Below are 16,754 nucleotides of genomic sequence, written 5' to 3'. Positions count from 1 at the left end.
TTAGTGCAATACTTTTATTTTACAGAGAAACACGACCATGGTCAGCAAAACAACCATGCTGCTGAAAATGCTTTTGATTCTCTCGCAATAGCAATGCGAATGCAGGTTAGTGTTATTTCAAACATTGTAAATTTGTTGCTCTTTCTGTGGATTGTAGAAATTGCTTCTACAGTTTAGATTTTAATTTTTGTTTTGCTTTTTTTAACATCTTGCCTGCCTTCCATTTTAATAGAAACTCTTCATCAGTTAGTCATGCCTGTTACATTTAGTTAGAAAAAGGTAAATTAAAAATCAAATGTGTCATAATTCTGATGACTACAGTAAAGCTTGGCAGAAGCAATTGTATCAATAGATTAATGTTACTTATTCTGCTAAGACGGTGAAGATTAATTGTATCTGTTCACATTTTTGTGATGTGATGGATAGAGGATCCAAATGTTTGTTGGTTTATGTCAAGCAGCATGAGTCAGTCAGTGAACAATGAATGTCTTCCATTATTTTTTAAGGTGTGAGAGAATAAAAGTAACTCTCCATTTTTTTGCCAGAATAAAATCTCCAAGTGCCTAATTAGAGACGTTTCTCTGCCACTTACATGTTAATGGTCTTGCCTCTTTCTGAAATGTGGACAAACAATAGGACAGTAATAGTGCAGTGGTTGTTTTTCCTTTCGACCTAAAACCATGAAATGGAAAGATTTTTAAGTTTGTTTTTTGTTAGCCTTTGCCATAAAAGTTATTTCAACATACTCATGAGATCGTTTGAAATTAGTGTTCAACATTTATGATGCAGCTGGTGTGTGCTGTTTTCTTGTTTAAAAACAGAACATGGTAAAAAACATGGAGCGATGGATCCAGTCCCAGCAGTACAGGAAGTGGGACCTTCGCTGCTTGAAACTGCAGCCCCTCTCCCCAGTGCCCAGGTAATAAGTGAGGTTTTTTTAAATTAAAATAATAATTAAAAAAAAAAAGAGTAGGCAAGTGTTAATGTGACAAGGAACCTAAAAATGGTCCGTGCCTAATTATATTTTAATCTGCTGATGTGGACTACGTGTTGTGCTGCTTGTATGCCCCATTGTGACCGTGTCCTTCTGTTTCCTATCAATTTTTACTTTTATGATGTGCGTTGGAGCCAATCTTTGTTTAATGAAGACCTAAAACTAGAAAGTTTCACTGAGGGAGGGAGGTGAAGCCTTGTGTAATGTCAACAGAAATACAAAGTACAAGAAGTTCTTAGTTGCTAAACTCTAAGGTAGGAAGGTGTTTACAGATCTAATTAAGGCCCAGTGATTCCAATAGCATTTGATCTTGTATTTATTTTCTTCTCGCAGAAATAGTACTTTCTTCTGCATTAGACATTTAAATCCCTGTGTAGCTGTGAAAAGCAGGAAGCATATTTATTCTCATAGCCAGAATCTTTTCAATCAGTTCCTGTCGTTCACTAAAGTGCTTTGCTATGTGCTGGATGTGTTGGGTGACGAAGAGAGGATCCAAGGACTTGAAGTGAGGTTCTGCCATGTAGAAAAGCTTTTGAAATTTTTGTGTGCTTATTTGTATGTCTGCTTCTGGGGCCACGCGTATGATGAAGGAACCTCACATAGGAAGACAGGCTGAGAGAGCTGGGACTGCTCAGCCTGGAGACGAGAATGCTCAGGAGAATCTTGACAATGTGTATAAGTACAACATATAGAAATACAAGGGCACAAAGAGGATGTAGCCAGGCTCTTTTTAGTGGTGCCCAGTGACAGGGCCAGAGGCAATGGGCACAAACTTCAACACAGAAGGCTCCCTCTGAACATCAGGAAATGCTTTTTCGCTGTGAGGGTGACTGGCACAGGTTGCCCAGGGAGCTTGTGGAGTCTCCCTCCTTGGAGATGTTCAAAAGCCATCTGGACATGGTCCTGAGCAGCATGCTCTAGGTGGCCCTGCTTGAGCAGCATAACTGAACCAGATGACCTCCAGAGGTCCTTTCCAACCTCAATCACTCTGTGTTTCTGTAATTCTGAATCCCACTGCTGTGTTTTTGGAAAGCTGTAACTAAATGTTTTCTTTTCTAAGCACTTTGATTCAGTTTTCACTGTCTCTTACAACCATGTAATGGGAATGGACGTAATTGTAATTTAAAACAGAGATGCCAAAAGAATGAGTTTTCTGTTGTTCCCAGGGGCGCAAGGGGGAAGAAGTACTTGAGCTTTTCCTGTGCCAGCATGTAACTTTTCTAGAATTAGAGCCTGAAAAGTCTGTCCTTAAATAATACAGCTAAATGGGTAGATTAAGGCATGTGGTGTCATGAGTGTGATGGTCAAAAAACTCTCAAAACCCTCTCTATGACATTGGGTGTTTAGTACATTAAAAATTACATCATAAATATATAATAGCATGTAATATAACCTGTAATAGGACTTCCATTTGTTTGATAACTCTATAGCTTTATGTCTTTTTTTTTCTTTTAAATGTAAAAATAGCTCATCAGATGGAAAGTATCCTGAAATAAAATATGATCTTATAGTAATACACCACGTTGTGTGGAAACAGATGGAGTTTTCACTGAAAATGAAGCAAAGCTGCTTAAGCACTAAAACTAGTAACATCTGCTTTTCGATTTCTATGAGATCTCGATGTTAATTGAAGTATTTCCAAAGATATGCTATTCTATGATTATATATTATACATACTATTCTATGGTACACCATTCTATGATTCTGTATTGGAAACAGAATGGCTTTTCCTACAAATATGCAATTTAAAAAAAATTCCAGCACACAGGCTGAATAGATATAGAACCTTCCCCCATCTTTTAATTTTTCCTATATTTTGTAAATTATGAGTTATCATTGTCAACAGTGGACTTTTAGCTTAACAATTCTCATTCATGCAGAAGAACCAGTGTTGTGCATTTTCAGCAATATTCAACAAAGTAACATATTGAATAATCTTGATATTTCCAATATAGAGAATGTATTGTCAAACTAAAAGGGCTAACTACAAATGTAGGCTTCTAAATGTGAGTTATAATCAAATCTTTAGTTTTCCGTGGTTTAGAAAATACTTTTACCAGAAATAATAGACTAGACGTAAACATTTCACATGTATTGTTTAGCCCCAATAGTAGTTAAGGTGTAAATGCCAATTCATTGTGAAATTATGCCTTTTATCACTTTATTGTGTGTATTGGTGTGCCATCTGTCATTAAAGGGTTTCTAAGTTGTTAAAAGTCTAGTTGCCTTGAAGGTTCTGGAGGGAACTTCAGATGGGCAAATGACAACAGGAATGGTTTTACCAACAAAGAACTGTTAGCATCCGTGGTCAATTTTACTTGACTACTAAAAAATATTTATAATTTATTTATCTAGAAATTCTTTACCTTTTAATTTATCTGTAAGTGTACAGCTTGGTCAATTTTACTTCTTCCACTTTTTGCTGGTGGTGGTACCTGCAGGGTGGGAAAAGCCTCGTTGTTTCTTCCAGAATTGTGACAGGGAGGCGTTTGTGACCCAAGAGATGAGGGAAATAGGAAGGGCTGAGATTGCTGCAGAGAGTCTGGCCTGAGGTTTGAACTGAACTGAGATTGCAACCGAAACTGCGGGAAGGAATTCAGCCTAGTTAGGCTTAAAGTAATTAGTCTCTTGGTAATCTTTTTGGTTTGCTTTTGTGATGATGTGAGTAATTCAAAGCCAAAGGAGGCAACTCCTCAAATCTTGTGTGCTCGGCCCTGGACCTCACTGCCGCGGGAGCTTGCAGCTGCTAAACGCTTACGTGCACGTAATGCAACTGGGTCAAGCTCACAAACAAAAAAATCTATGAAGGAGTATTAAATCCAAAGACCCCAGGTGGTCTAGGTCAGGAATTGCAGATACAATAGCGTCCCTCAGCATACAGCCACCTCCTTTCAGGCAATTCTACCATGTGTGCTTGCTCCATGCTTGTTCTCTTGTCTCGGCTGCCACTCACAGTCCTTGCTGGAAACACTTTATAAGCTCACTGGACTTCTGGCCTGAGTCCTGTGCATTAAAGTCCTGCTGTGTGACAGTTTCCAGTGTAGCTGTGCTGTGTTTTAGAAATGCATGAGTTGATCTTCAAATGCCGTGTTTCCTTTGGTGCCCTCGTAGGGGAGTAGCGAGGCTTAGCTTGCTTGGCGGTGCCCTCTGATGAAAGGTGCTGATGCACAAGCATCAGGTTTAGCTAATGTGTTTATGTGACTGCTGGCCAAGGAATGTATGCGCTTTTTAGTAGAGTGTATGTGCTGAAATATACTGGGAGGGAGGAGAAGAAAAACAAAACCAGAAACATCCATTCCAGTGGGATGTACTTGAGCATCCAGCAGACACGTCTCTAGCTTGATATGAAAGCATTACGTAATATTTGGAATCTGATTAAACGAGAGAACTCTGTGAAATTGTAACAATTAACAAACACTGCATGTGATTTTCAGTATTATATTAGATGTTAGCTAATATTTAGGTTTGGTTAATAAAATGTGAGAAAGGATTGAAAAACTGATTACAATAACCCTATTGTTGGAGTATTTGCTGTTGTTTTGTGCTCTGTCGTCGACCACCTAAGCTGAGAGAAATCTCCTGGCTCCTATTTGTTTTCTTTTCCAGTGATATTGAGATTTCCCGAGCACAGAGTCCAAAAGCTGTTGATGTACTTGCCAAGGAGATAGGATTGCTTACAGATGAAATCGAGATCTATGGCCAAACCAAAGCCAAAGTACGTTTGTCCCTGCTGGAAAGGTTAAAGGATCAACCAGATGGAAAATATGTTCTAGTTGCTGGGTAAGAATGCACAGTAATGTCATTAATGTCCACTCTTTTCACTCGTATTAATATAAACATGCAGCTTACATCTTTTTAATACACTACACAAAGAAGAATCCTGAATGTTTTCAGCTGTATGTTGCTCTCTTCTGAAAGCAAGCAGGTTTTGAAATTTTTTGAAGCAACGCAAGTTTTCTTCCAAACTGTTATTACTAAAGTAAAGTATACTTTATAAAAGGTAGTTTGTTCTAAGCTTCTAAAATGTTTTCTGTTTGTGTGTGGAGTTTTTCTTGCTGTTTTATCAGAATTTTAAATGTTTAAGTTGAATATTTAAGTCCGCGTGTATTGTGGCTGTTTATAAACAAACTCTAACAGAAGCTACATGCTAATCTGTTGATATTAACAATAAATACTTTTTTTATTGAGGAACAGATTGCAAAGTTAAAAAAGCCATGTTTTTTCTCTGAAATGTAGACATGTCTCCAGGCAGGCTTATGCTGCTCCATGTTCCCACGATTATAGCAAATGCTATGCTCAGCAGGAATTATGCGCTTCTCTTCTGAAAAGCTATGTTTTTTTTCTGCATTCAGTGACACAACATTTTTTTATTCACCTGGTTTCCGAAGTGGAAACTTCTAATTGTGAACAAACGTGAAGATTTTCGTTAATATTTGAATTGCAATGTGTTCTTTATCTTCTGAGTTAATCTATTTCATTGCTTCCTTGTAAGTAAAATCAATCAGATTTAAAATATAGCTTTAGGCTGATCCAGAAGGAGAAGGCTGTTCTTAACTGCCTTGATCTACAATTCCTCAGTTGGGGTAGTATTTTGCAAACTGTTTACTTTACTACCTTCCTGTGGAGACAGCCTGGATTTCTGGCATTATCTGAGATGGAGCCGTTGTAGACTTAGAGACCTGATTTTACAAAGCTGAGGGAGGCAAATTATGAAGCTCAGAATGAAGAAGAAGCTCAGTTATGAAGACAGAACTGCAACATATAAAGATGCTCCTGGAGGACGTTGGAGTAGTTGTTTAAGAGAAGGAAATAATAGCTGATTGAACCTAGTTTCCTTCGGTAGAGTTTATTTTGTATTTTGCTGCTTTGGAGGAAAAAAAAAAAGCAGATTCAGTGTTTGACTGAGTTTGAAGAAAGTTGCTACCATGTGCTTTCAGGCTCATGTTGTCAACTGCGTCAGGTGGGTGCCATGCTGCAGGCTGTGCCAGGCTTCTCTAGCAGCAGAGTCTCACAGAAGCAAAGGTTACTTGAAAATATCTGGAGGTGGAAGATAGCATGATGCAAAGCCCCATTCAGGTAGATTTTAGCTGTGTCAGATTGTATGCACCAGTGCTTAGGTTTCTTCACGCTGCTTTAGCTCTCGGTCTTCTTCAAGGAAAGTACCTCAAGGAATTGTCTGAATGCTGTTTGTTGGCACAGACAGAAGCATGGAAGAAATGCGTATACCTGTGGAAGAAATGGGGAAGTTCTGACTAGCAAGATGAAAAGCTGACAACAAATAGAAAATTGTATTGTCTTCAGTTTATATAACATGTTAAAAGACTGAACTGCATTTCACAAACAAATGGCTGGGTTTGGTACCAGCCTAACTTAACTTCATAACTTCATTATGCAGTATATTGCTGTTTGTAACTTCTCTGAAGTTGTTGCATCTGGTGGAGTGGGTATGAAGCCATATGTGCTGCATGAGAAGCACTTAGGCAAGGTGGCTACAATAGTGGGAATGTTCTCTTCTGAGAGAGTTCAAAGTTTGAAATATTGTACATATAAAATATATATAAAACTTGTGTTTGTATGTTCTCAGCTGTTCTCATTTGCTGAAATGACTGTAGCAGACAATGATTTTAAGAAAGATGGAGAACTGCATCTGGTGGGGAAACGTTCAGTACAATGAAAACCGAATACCACCCAAGTGTGGAAATCAGGGAGTGAAATACTATCCTCAGTTGCCGCCTTCATCTTCTCCCTGCTAAGGCAGGGTCTACGGAAACCTGCCATTCAGATTATTATGTTTGTTCGCAATAACCAAAGATATTTACAAATTATTTTAGAGTGATGCAGTATAGGTCTTCAGAGTAAGTTTTCAGTGCTTCAGAGGAAGCATTCAAGATAAAATACCCTGAAGTATAAGCATATATCTGATGGAAATATTTATTATGTATCATGTGAACTTTTCATATGTGAAGGGAGTGAAAAGTGTGTGTGTGTATTCAACAAGCTGCAGGATCTCCAACTTCCATTCATGATGGAGTCAGTGACATTTGTGCCTGTAATTCCACAATCTTGTTTAAATGTTTCACGATGTCTAGGAATTTATTCCTGATGTGCTAGAGCCCAAACTAGTTGTTCAGAATAGCAAAATGCAACCAAATGTACCTTTTTATCTTGAAGTATGGTTGTATTCATGACTTTTTAAAAAGTTGCTGCTAACTGGAACGTCTCCTTTGCACTTTCTGAATGCACACAAATCTGCCTAAATGCCTCATCAAATACATACTTTGTATGCTGAAAAATTGCAGTTTGATTAACAGATCACGTCTCCCAAAAATAGGATGAAGACTTAATTTCTTCATAACTTCCATTTTCTTTTATATGTGGAGAGCATTCTTTTCACTTTTTTTCATTCTCACTTTTTTCTTTTTCGTGTGTGTGTGACTTGTTATAGGGCTAATGTTAAGACAGCTTGGGGTCAGAGCCATGATAATTAGCTCTTGGGCATTAACTGCCTTTAAACAGGCTTTTAGTGTGCTAAAAAAATATTATGTTGCAGGACGTGTTAACTCAAACTGCCTTCCATTCACTGCAAGCTAAGAGCATGTAAGTGCATGACCTAGTAGCTAAGTTTAGTGCCTGGGGTAACTTAATCATGCATTCAAGCATGTAGATAGCATATTTGTAAACACAATATGAGACGACATCTAAAATTTGTTAGACTCTGTATTTCGGCATTTTGTTTTTAAATGCTCCAGTGTTGTGGCTTTTACCAGTTAATTCTGGAAAGTTGCTCACTTCAAAAATGGAAGCTGAGGAATAATAGAGCATGGAAAAATTATGAAATAAAATGCAGCTTTTAATAAGAAGTGTGTTGGATTTTGAATGCTGGAAAACTTAAAGTCAGTACTTTTCATCTAACAATAATAGATTGTTTTGTGATGAACTACCTTTTTGGTAAGATAAAAACGGAGAGAAATAAACACTAACTTAATGCTTGTAGAAGTTGTATGATGGTAAATATCTTAGGGACAGAATTTTCAGATTTGGAATTACATTTTATTTCTAATGGGTATGTTTTGGACTGTATTTCTGTTCACTGTATTTCTTGGGCCACAAGGTGCTTAAAACGAAAATGGTAGACAAAAAAAAAAAAAGAGGAAAAATATGGGAAAGAGTAAATGGGAAAAATACCACTGTGCTCGTTCCCCGAAACAGCCCAAAGCAAAGTCACGACTGAGACAGTTTGTCATGTATTCATGACGTGTTGTGGCACAGCTCCTGATTGGGGTTGTCGTAGACTGGCCTTCATTGGCTTTTGAGTTTGTAGTTGTGAATTCCTCGGCCTGTTCCTGGCTTTGTTCAGTCATTTTAGCTTCACAGCAATTGCTGGGAAGCTCCAGTCCCATTTTGAGGATGCCCCTGCGATATTGTTGTAATCTCACCTTGATGAAGTGACAGGAGTTGCAACACTTCTGTGCTCAGAAATAAATTCCTGACAGTTGTAGTTTTGGATAGGAGAGGTATGTAGGTGAGGCTGTCATTTATGGGAACCCGATTGCCCATGCCCTCCATAGCTAGGCTTCACAGGTTTCTGTGTGGATCCTGGGAATGGTGAACTCATTAAAATCTTTGAAATTACTGATTCTGATGATTTGAAGATAGGAAATTTGGAAGAGGAAAATTGTCACATATCCAGTAAAGTTCTTGCTGGAGTCACAGCGGCTGGGGTAGCTGTGAGGAGGTTACAGCTGGTGCAGTGTATCATCTCACTGTTTGTTTATTTTCTCTTTGGGAGACCTCATGTAGCTTTCCCACAGAAACAGCTCCACTGTAAGCTAATGTGATGTATAACAAACAAACACAAAGTCTGCATATTCTTATCTTTGTTTTTATATACATAAAGACAGAAGGCTTTCCAATGTTATGGAAAACTTACTTTGCCAAGGAGCTGGTGACTGCTTGGTAGGTGGCAAAGAAATTTTGAGGAAGAAAATGATTGTGGGGTTTCTGTGTTTAGATTAAAAACATATTAAAGAAATTTGAAGAAGAATGCAAATGGGTGTAAAAGTCTCTTGAAGTTCATTAAAATTTACTCTATTTTAAAGGTTAGAGGTTTTTTTTTCTAGATTTGCATAAGGTCAAAACACAGCATTGCACAGCTGAGCTAAAGTTAGCCAGTGGCAGTTGTAATTTTATACTCATGCGAGCGAGTGACCTAAGTTGCAAGAGTGGAGGCTCAGTAGTGTAGCCAGCAAAAACATCTCAATGTCCACAAAACAACTTAAGTGGATTATTTTATTTATACAATCTGATCAAAGTAGGCCAGGTACAAAAGGGAAAATGTTTAAAATAAGCTTTCTAAGGAAATTATTAGAATAGAAATCTATTTTAATTTTGAGGAGAGACAAGAGGTGTTGTGGATTTTTTTTGTTTGGCTTTTGGTTTTTTAAAACTAATATTTAAACCTGATTCTGGTAACTATTGAAACAATTAAATAATTGTTTAGCTCTTAAGGTCTTAGTCTGTAGGCTGCTGAGAATCAAAAGTGTCCTGCCGGGGCATCTGATGTAAGATGAGAAGTTGGGAGTAGGTAAGTGAATTGTGTAGACCAATGTGGCTTCACTGAATAGTGTGATTTGCAGAGTCCTTGCGTTTTGTTAGTTCTGTTAGCTGGAAAGAGATTGAAAAATCAGATCCGTGGTTTTGACTTCTCAGGGGTTTGTGCCTATTCTTACCTGCTGCAGCAGATGAGGTTTCTTGGGAGAGCGTCATCCAAGTGCTGTAGACCATTTATGGAGGTCCAGTTACTGTTTCTTCCTCCATTACAGCTGTCTTTAGATGTTTTGAGCCTTTAGATATTCATCTGAGTAACTGTAGTTCCAGGAAAATTAAGAATCACAGGGCTTCTCAGAAGGGAGAGAACAGATTAAAATGAACAAACCCATCTGAGGAACACATTGAAAGGGAAAGCTGTTAAAGCCAAGCAGATTTGATGAAGTCAAGGTCCTGCCTGCAAAGACATGTCCGTTTACTGCTGCAACCCATTGTGTGCTTTCATGAGTATGCTGGTGAGAATAAGCTTGCTCCAGTTCATTTTTAGCCCTACTTTAGTGGAGGCTGGTTCTCTCAGAATGTCACTTTCTCAGTAGGGATGTGGCTGGTGCCGAGTATCAATGCACTGGAAATTCAGCAGAGGCAAGATCTGCTCCTCCTAGTTTGATCAATGAGCAATGGTGTGTTTCTCTTTTTGTTCTCTGGAAAAAAAATCTCTTTCTCATAGAAAATTTCCAGTGCTTTCTGTCTCATTTTACATAATTGTTTTAGAATAGACCAGCTAGGCTACCAGAGCATTTTAGTAATGTGGCACTTTATTGTATGTATCTTCTGTGACAAATAGATAATATTCTTTATGCAGCTACCAGCATGCCTTCTGGTTACGCGTTTGTCGATTCCAATTTCCTTTCCTTTACTGAACAGTAGGCTGCATCTTTGATTTTGCTTGTTTCGTAAGAGTTCTAAAGAGTCCCTGTGCTACTGTGCATGCCAGGTCAGCCTTCTGCCACGTTTTGAGCTGCAGTTGAGTAAATAACCTAGTGATGGTGTCCCTGGATTCTCTCAAGTGTGAACGTCGTGTGTTCGATGTTCAAAAATAGAGGTAACCACCAACAGGAAGCGCTGCAAATATAAGTAGTTCTGTTAGCAGTGCAGGTGTTGTTTGCACTGAGGTTTTGGGGGCTGCGGGAAGTCCTTTACTGGTAACTTCCAGTAAACAGTTATAAGTGTCTTTTTCATAGCAGGGTGGTTTGCTTTTGGTAGTTCTTTTGTCGTTTTTTTAAATAACTATTAGCTTAAAGAGGTTATTATCATCTTAAGTCTTTGAATGGGTGCAGTAATGCCTCAAGATTACTCATGTATTCTTTAAATCTGGCTTTCATGCACAGGAATAAGAGGATCAAGTAAATGAGATTAGGGCAATAGGCAAAAGTGAATGAGACAGCAGGAGAACAAGGGGCAAGGAGAAATGACGCTAATAATGATTTGAATAGGTTCTGGGCAACCAGTGTTAGAATGATAGTTTGGGGGAGGGGGGTGGTGGTTAAACTGGTAGTGAAAGTGAGTTAACCTGGTTGTGGTGCTCTGAAAGAGCATCTTTGTACAAAAGTAACAATCCTGGGACAAAATGGAAATGTCAGAAATAGCGATGGGAAGAACAGAAGCTATCATTGCAGCAACAGTAAAACCAGAAGGGCTTGCTGTAGTGACAATGTAGAGATTAAGAAGTATCCATTCTTCTAGGAGCTGCAAACATGAAAGTGAAAGAAATGATGTAGTGTTCTGTGCTCCTGCAGTAAATCAGAAGGAAATAAGGCAGCATAATACAGATGAAAAGGTGAAAGGGACCAAAACTGCGTTTGAGAGTAGATAAAATGAATTCTTCTCAGGATATGCTTTGAATCTACCACCTTTTGTTGGCTCTACATAGATATTTTGCTAAAAATCTGTGAATTCCCTTTTAAGTCAAGGGAGTGTGGTTCTAGGAAGGTGGGATGATGAAATAGTCTGGATAGTAAGTTATTGATGATGCTTTAGAATCTGATGGCTGGCAAACATGATGTTATAAATGTGGGAAAAAATGATGGAAAACAAATGCCCAAATTAAGTAACTCGTACTACATGGTCGTGTAAGAGTAGTTGAAAGCCATCAGTAAACAAAATACTATTTCTGAAGAGTCTGAGTTCAGGGAATCTGTTACAGGTGTATTAAATCCCATTGATTTCACTGGAACTTGAGTTAAAGCATTACTTTTCTGAGCAGGAAATCTCTTTTTTTTGGAACAGTATAGAAGTTGTTAATTTGGTTTGCCTCCTGTTGCCCAAATTTTTCCAGACATGTCTAACAAAGGCTGATTTTTATTTTAACAAAAGGCCCAGGGTCGGACGATGATGCAAAAGACAGATTTGTGAAAAGTTAATGTTTTTCGTGTGTTTACATTTTGTGGGACAAAGAATGGCTTTTATCAATCTGTGAACTAACTGAACTAAGCTGAATCTTAACAGCAAGGAGACAACATGGCTGTCTCCTTGCATTTGACAATTTTACTAATGTTTTTATGCCATTTGAGTTGTGATCTGAGGATAGCAGTATCTTGGAAAAATTACTAGTTAGGAAAGGAAGTAAAGAAGCTTGAATTAGAGCTAGATGTTTTAGCTCAAGTTTTGAAGAGTTCATAGCATAAGTGTTCCTCTTTGACTAGGATGCATGTGCATGCATGTATTTCCTTGGGAATGAACAATAGCTCTTAATGTCAGCTTCACTTAGGTAGTTACTTCTCTGCAGGTGGTGAAGGCAGCAAAGACATGAATAGTTACACTTTGCCAACAAGTAGAACTTGTGCGAGAGTGTTTTGAGTGGAAAAAGGACTTGGGCTTTCTTCTTTTGCCAATGAGAAGGAGAAATGCTGTGCCTCAAGTGAATCATTTGTATGAGAAGTCAGACTGTGATTGTAATAGTCCCTCATCATCCTTAAATCTGCAAAAATATCACAAAACATAAGTGTAAAAGAAATAATTTTCAGTTGAATATAGTGACTTGTGTTCTGTTTTATTTAAAAAGCAGTTGATCTGTCATTTTTGAGGGTTATGATGATGTGGAAGCTGGAGAGGAATAGTTGAGCTCTACAAACAACAGTGTTGGTTATTTAATTTAAAATATTCTATTATTCAAAGTTTGAGCAATGGGAATAAAAAATCTCGTGCATTACTACAGAGAAGTATTAATACATGCTCAGAGTATCTCAATGGATGTTTTGTTAATGAAACTGGTGAGACTTTTGTGCTGTAATAAAAATGTCTAAATTCAATATATTCTTTTTAGAACTTTTGCCAAAATAATCTTCTCTTTTTCTGCTATCATAGTAAATTGCTTAAATAGAAGACACATGTGTATTAGCATTCCAACTTGAGCTAGGGGCTAACATTGTGGCAGTATTTTTGTGGAGATAAAGTAATCTCATTGAAATTTGCTGTACAAATATTCTTCATTGAAATCAAAAGCTGTGAGTTCTGATATCCTTAGCCAGGCTGACATCAGCAAAGAATTTGATTAATCTTTTTTCTTGTTTTGCCAGAATAACCCCTACACCCCTAGGAGAGGGGAAAAGCACAGTCACAGTTGGTCTCGTTCAGGCGCTTACTGCACACCTTAACATAAACTCCTTTGCTTGTCTGAGACAACCTTCCCAAGGACCTACTTTTGGAGTTAAAGGTACACAATGTTTGCAGACTCTATAACTTCTTTCTTTCATATTAAAAGGAAGCACTACTTTTTTTTCTTGATTTTTTTTTTTTAAATCTTTTTTAATTCCTTAGTTATTTCACTAACTCAGTGGATTGTCTGAATGGTAGCATATTAGATTTTTTGATAATTATATAGCTAACAGATAAAGGTTTCTTGCACGTGTCTTTCCATACAAGATTCATATATATGCTCATGTACTTAACATGTATTAATAATGCGGATAAAGCCCAAACATGATGGAAGTCATGGGGATGTGTTAGCCAGGAGGAGTTTTGTGTGAGTACACACCCTTCCAGCCACTCGTCTGCTTGGAGACTCTCTAAAGATGTCTCTAAATGTAACTGTTGTAATTTGTCTTGGAGAAGGAGTCCTAAATCCAGTCGTATCGATTGGAAATGTCCAAGCTAAGGAAGCTGGCAGTTATGCGTATGGTTCAGCTGTATCTGCATCATACATTTGGCTAGGTCTGGACCTCTTCTTTCTGTTCTTCTGAGTTGTCGCCCCTAATTGTGGGCTGCTGCCTTTTTGATTAGAAACCCTTTAAGAGCCTGAGGGCCAGGTAAGAGCCAGCCAGAGTTCAAGCCTGTCTTCAATATTGATAGAAAATAATGCAATCTTTTTTTTGCCATTTCTCAGCTGAGATTGGTGCCTAACTGGGCAAGCACTCCCCATCTGCTCTACTTTGCTTTGCTGAAGTTTAAGTTAACAAGTTTGATTTCAGCTGGAAGGCTCCTGGTGCTTGGTGCTTCTCAGCCAAGACTGGTGCATGTGAGTGCTTTAATCCCTCCACTCGACTTGTGCATAGGCTACAGTGAACTCCTTTGCCTCTACCCTGAGAGGCAGTGGGGAAGGAGTGCTCAGGCAAGGGTGTGAAGGTTTCATTCAGAAGCAGTGCTTGCTCGTGACTGCTATGTCTTTCCACCCAACAGCTGCATGTGCATGACTGTGTCCTAAACCTGGGCAGGAGCAGAGAGTAGCCCTTACGTAGCTAAAGTCCGGGCCAGCCATCATGTGTAGGCTTTCATTTCAGATCAAAAATTCCCTTTTTACTGCCTGCTGAAAAAAGCCAGCAAGGTTTAAGGAAATCCTGATTATTTGGGTGCATCATTGATTCCCTAATATAAATCAAAATGCTGAGAAATGTGTCATCTACACTGTATGTTTCACTTTGTGTGTTTAAGGGAGGTGGTATTTTTCCAAAACCGGTGAGAGTCTGATATGACCATATGCTTTCCTGTGCAGGTGGAGCAGCTGGTGGTGGATACGCTCAAGTGATTCCCATGGAGGAGGTGAGACAGTAGGGGAGGCAGCAAGTCCCTGTCCCTCTGGGAGGACTGGGCAGGCCGAGGTAGCTACTGCAGCACTTGGTCAGTGGCGATGGTCTGCCTGGAGAACTGGAGTGGTTCTTGCCACCTCCACGTGATCCTTGCCACCTCCATGTGCCTGCTGTGTGACGTGGAGGGGCTGCGGAGTTGGGGTGCAGAAGCGTTGCACAGATACTTGTACATGTTTGTAACATCTCAGCTATCCTTCAGATGCTTCCTGAGAAGAAAGCCTGCTGTCCACACATAACATACAAGATGAAGAGCTGGCTACTGCTATTTTTTTCCTTTTATATCCACATCTATTGCGAAAGAGAATGCAAAAGCTTTACTCTTCTGGTGGAGTAGAAAAATGCAGGGAGGCTCAGGCCTGGTGCGTTGAGGAACTTTCATTATCAAATGTAGATTAGTATTTCTTTTTAGCAGAAGACACTGTGTGGCAATATGGACTTGTTCTTAGCCAGGCTGATTCCCCTGTGGTAGTGTGAGACATGCCCAGAATACTGCGGAGGGGTGAATACCACAACTTCTGCTAAATAAGTAAAAGGAAGATGATTTGGCTCAACAACAGTGATGAAACAGAGAAGTTGTTTTTCATAGGAGCAGGCTGCTGGGGAGCTGCAGGGGCTGGGATTTCTGTTGAAGTTGGCGTCCTCTAGCTCTTTTCGAAGAGCTTCTGAAAATCACCTGCCAGCTTTGGGAGGAGCCAGCTGGGTGCATGCGTTCACAATACTCCCGCTGTGAAAACAGCGCTACTCCGACTGCAGCGTGCACCCTTGCCCAGCATAGATTGTGCGGTGTAAAGCTACATGATCCATGCTTTTATGGGCAGGCTGGGTCAAGGACAGAGACGAAATATGGAGCACGTGTAGTGTTTCTTGTCAATTGACTGCTGCTATCAGAACTGGGTGCCTTTCTTAGCCTCTCTCCCTTGTCCTGAGCAGGCTTAGGTGGGTGCCCACGGACTTCAGTACGCTGTAGTTGACAGCAGAGTTCTGTGTTGGTTTCCAGAGTGTAAAAGATTCTCTAGGCAGTGGGGCACGTAAGGATAGTATGGCTAAGCTTATGCATATATTCACAGTGCTTGTTTGGAAATGCACCAGAAGAGTCTGATTTAGAGTTCAACAAAACTACTCCATGGCCCGAACTGGTGAAGTACCACCTTGAAAGTGCACAGCTGGTCCAAGCCGAGCCCTAACATAGCACTTAGTTACAGTTCTAATCCCTCGTTGCACGTGAGGGTGAGCACAGTCAAGGGCTTGCGTGTGCCGGTTGCTGTCGGTGCCCTTCCGCAGTCAGTGCTGCAGTGCGGTTAGAACTGACCTTCCTCCTCCTTCTGTCAGGTATATTAAAAATACAGTACCTACATAACACAAGTCCTAATCTAATCTAAATTGCTGATTTTGGATTTTTCCACATAACTTTGTTGGACAAACTTTGAGCAAAGTTCATGCCTGCTCGGCTACAGGTGGTTCTCCCATGGTTAGCAGAAAGCTGACATACACCCCAAAGCCAGCACACACAGTGTGCTCCAGAGGATTCAGCAGAAATCTACATTTCTGGTCCAGGTCAATTAGTAAATACTGACAGCAAACTCATATAGTACTAATGATGTGGAACCGTGGCCCTGGGCTTTTTGTTCTTGGGTCATTTAACAAAGAATAAGGACATTTGTGACTTGCTTTGACCTGACACCATGTAGTTAGGTGAAAACAGGTTTTTCATATAGCTCAGTGTACTTTCAGCCTGATAACGTTTCATCTACACTGATAAGTGACTAATCAGGAGCTGCAACCTCAAGGAGGTAGCAACGATTGTTGCTGCTAATCTGTCAGATTAATAAATTGAGTTAAATGGTTTCTTACAAAAAGAATTTGTTGCTTTCACCTTCTAGTTCAATCTTCATTTGACTGGAGATATTCATGCTATAACTGCTGCAAATAATTTGCTGGCTGCTGCTATTGATGCTAGGATCTTGCACGAGAACACTCAATCTGATAAGGTGAGAATTATTTTCTGATATCCACCTAACAGTTTTTCTTTTCAGTTTTTCAATAAACTGCATTTCAAAGGAAAAGAAGTTGATTATCTGTTTATATTTTCACCATGTGAACAGGAACTATTGCTGAAGCTCTTCTGTGTTCTA

The 16,754-nt window shown here is 39.3% G+C and overlaps 1 protein-coding gene across 1 annotated transcript in view; it reads left to right on the top strand.

Annotated features, from left to right (window-relative positions):
- The window catches only part of MTHFD1L (methylenetetrahydrofolate dehydrogenase (NADP+ dependent) 1 like), a 156,109-nt gene that overhangs the window by 21,793 nt on the left and 117,562 nt on the right, over nucleotides 1-16,754 (top strand). Inside the window, exons 9-14 of the mRNA XM_086625171.1 lie at nucleotides 26-105; nucleotides 822-919; nucleotides 4,601-4,774; nucleotides 13,117-13,253; nucleotides 14,529-14,575; nucleotides 16,503-16,610. Coding sequence (XP_086481297.1) covers nucleotides 26-105; nucleotides 822-919; nucleotides 4,601-4,774; nucleotides 13,117-13,253; nucleotides 14,529-14,575; nucleotides 16,503-16,610 — 644 coding nt within the window. The remainder of the gene's footprint in view (nucleotides 1-25; nucleotides 106-821; nucleotides 920-4,600; nucleotides 4,775-13,116; nucleotides 13,254-14,528; nucleotides 14,576-16,502; nucleotides 16,611-16,754) is intronic.

Source organism: Tauraco erythrolophus, chromosome 2 (genome assembly GCF_009769465.1).
Source record: "Tauraco erythrolophus isolate bTauEry1 chromosome 2, bTauEry1.pri, whole genome shotgun sequence".
In the NCBI taxonomy this organism is placed as follows: domain Eukaryota; kingdom Metazoa; phylum Chordata; class Aves; order Musophagiformes; family Musophagidae; genus Tauraco; species Tauraco erythrolophus.
This window is presented reverse-complemented; position numbering and strand designations above follow the sequence as displayed.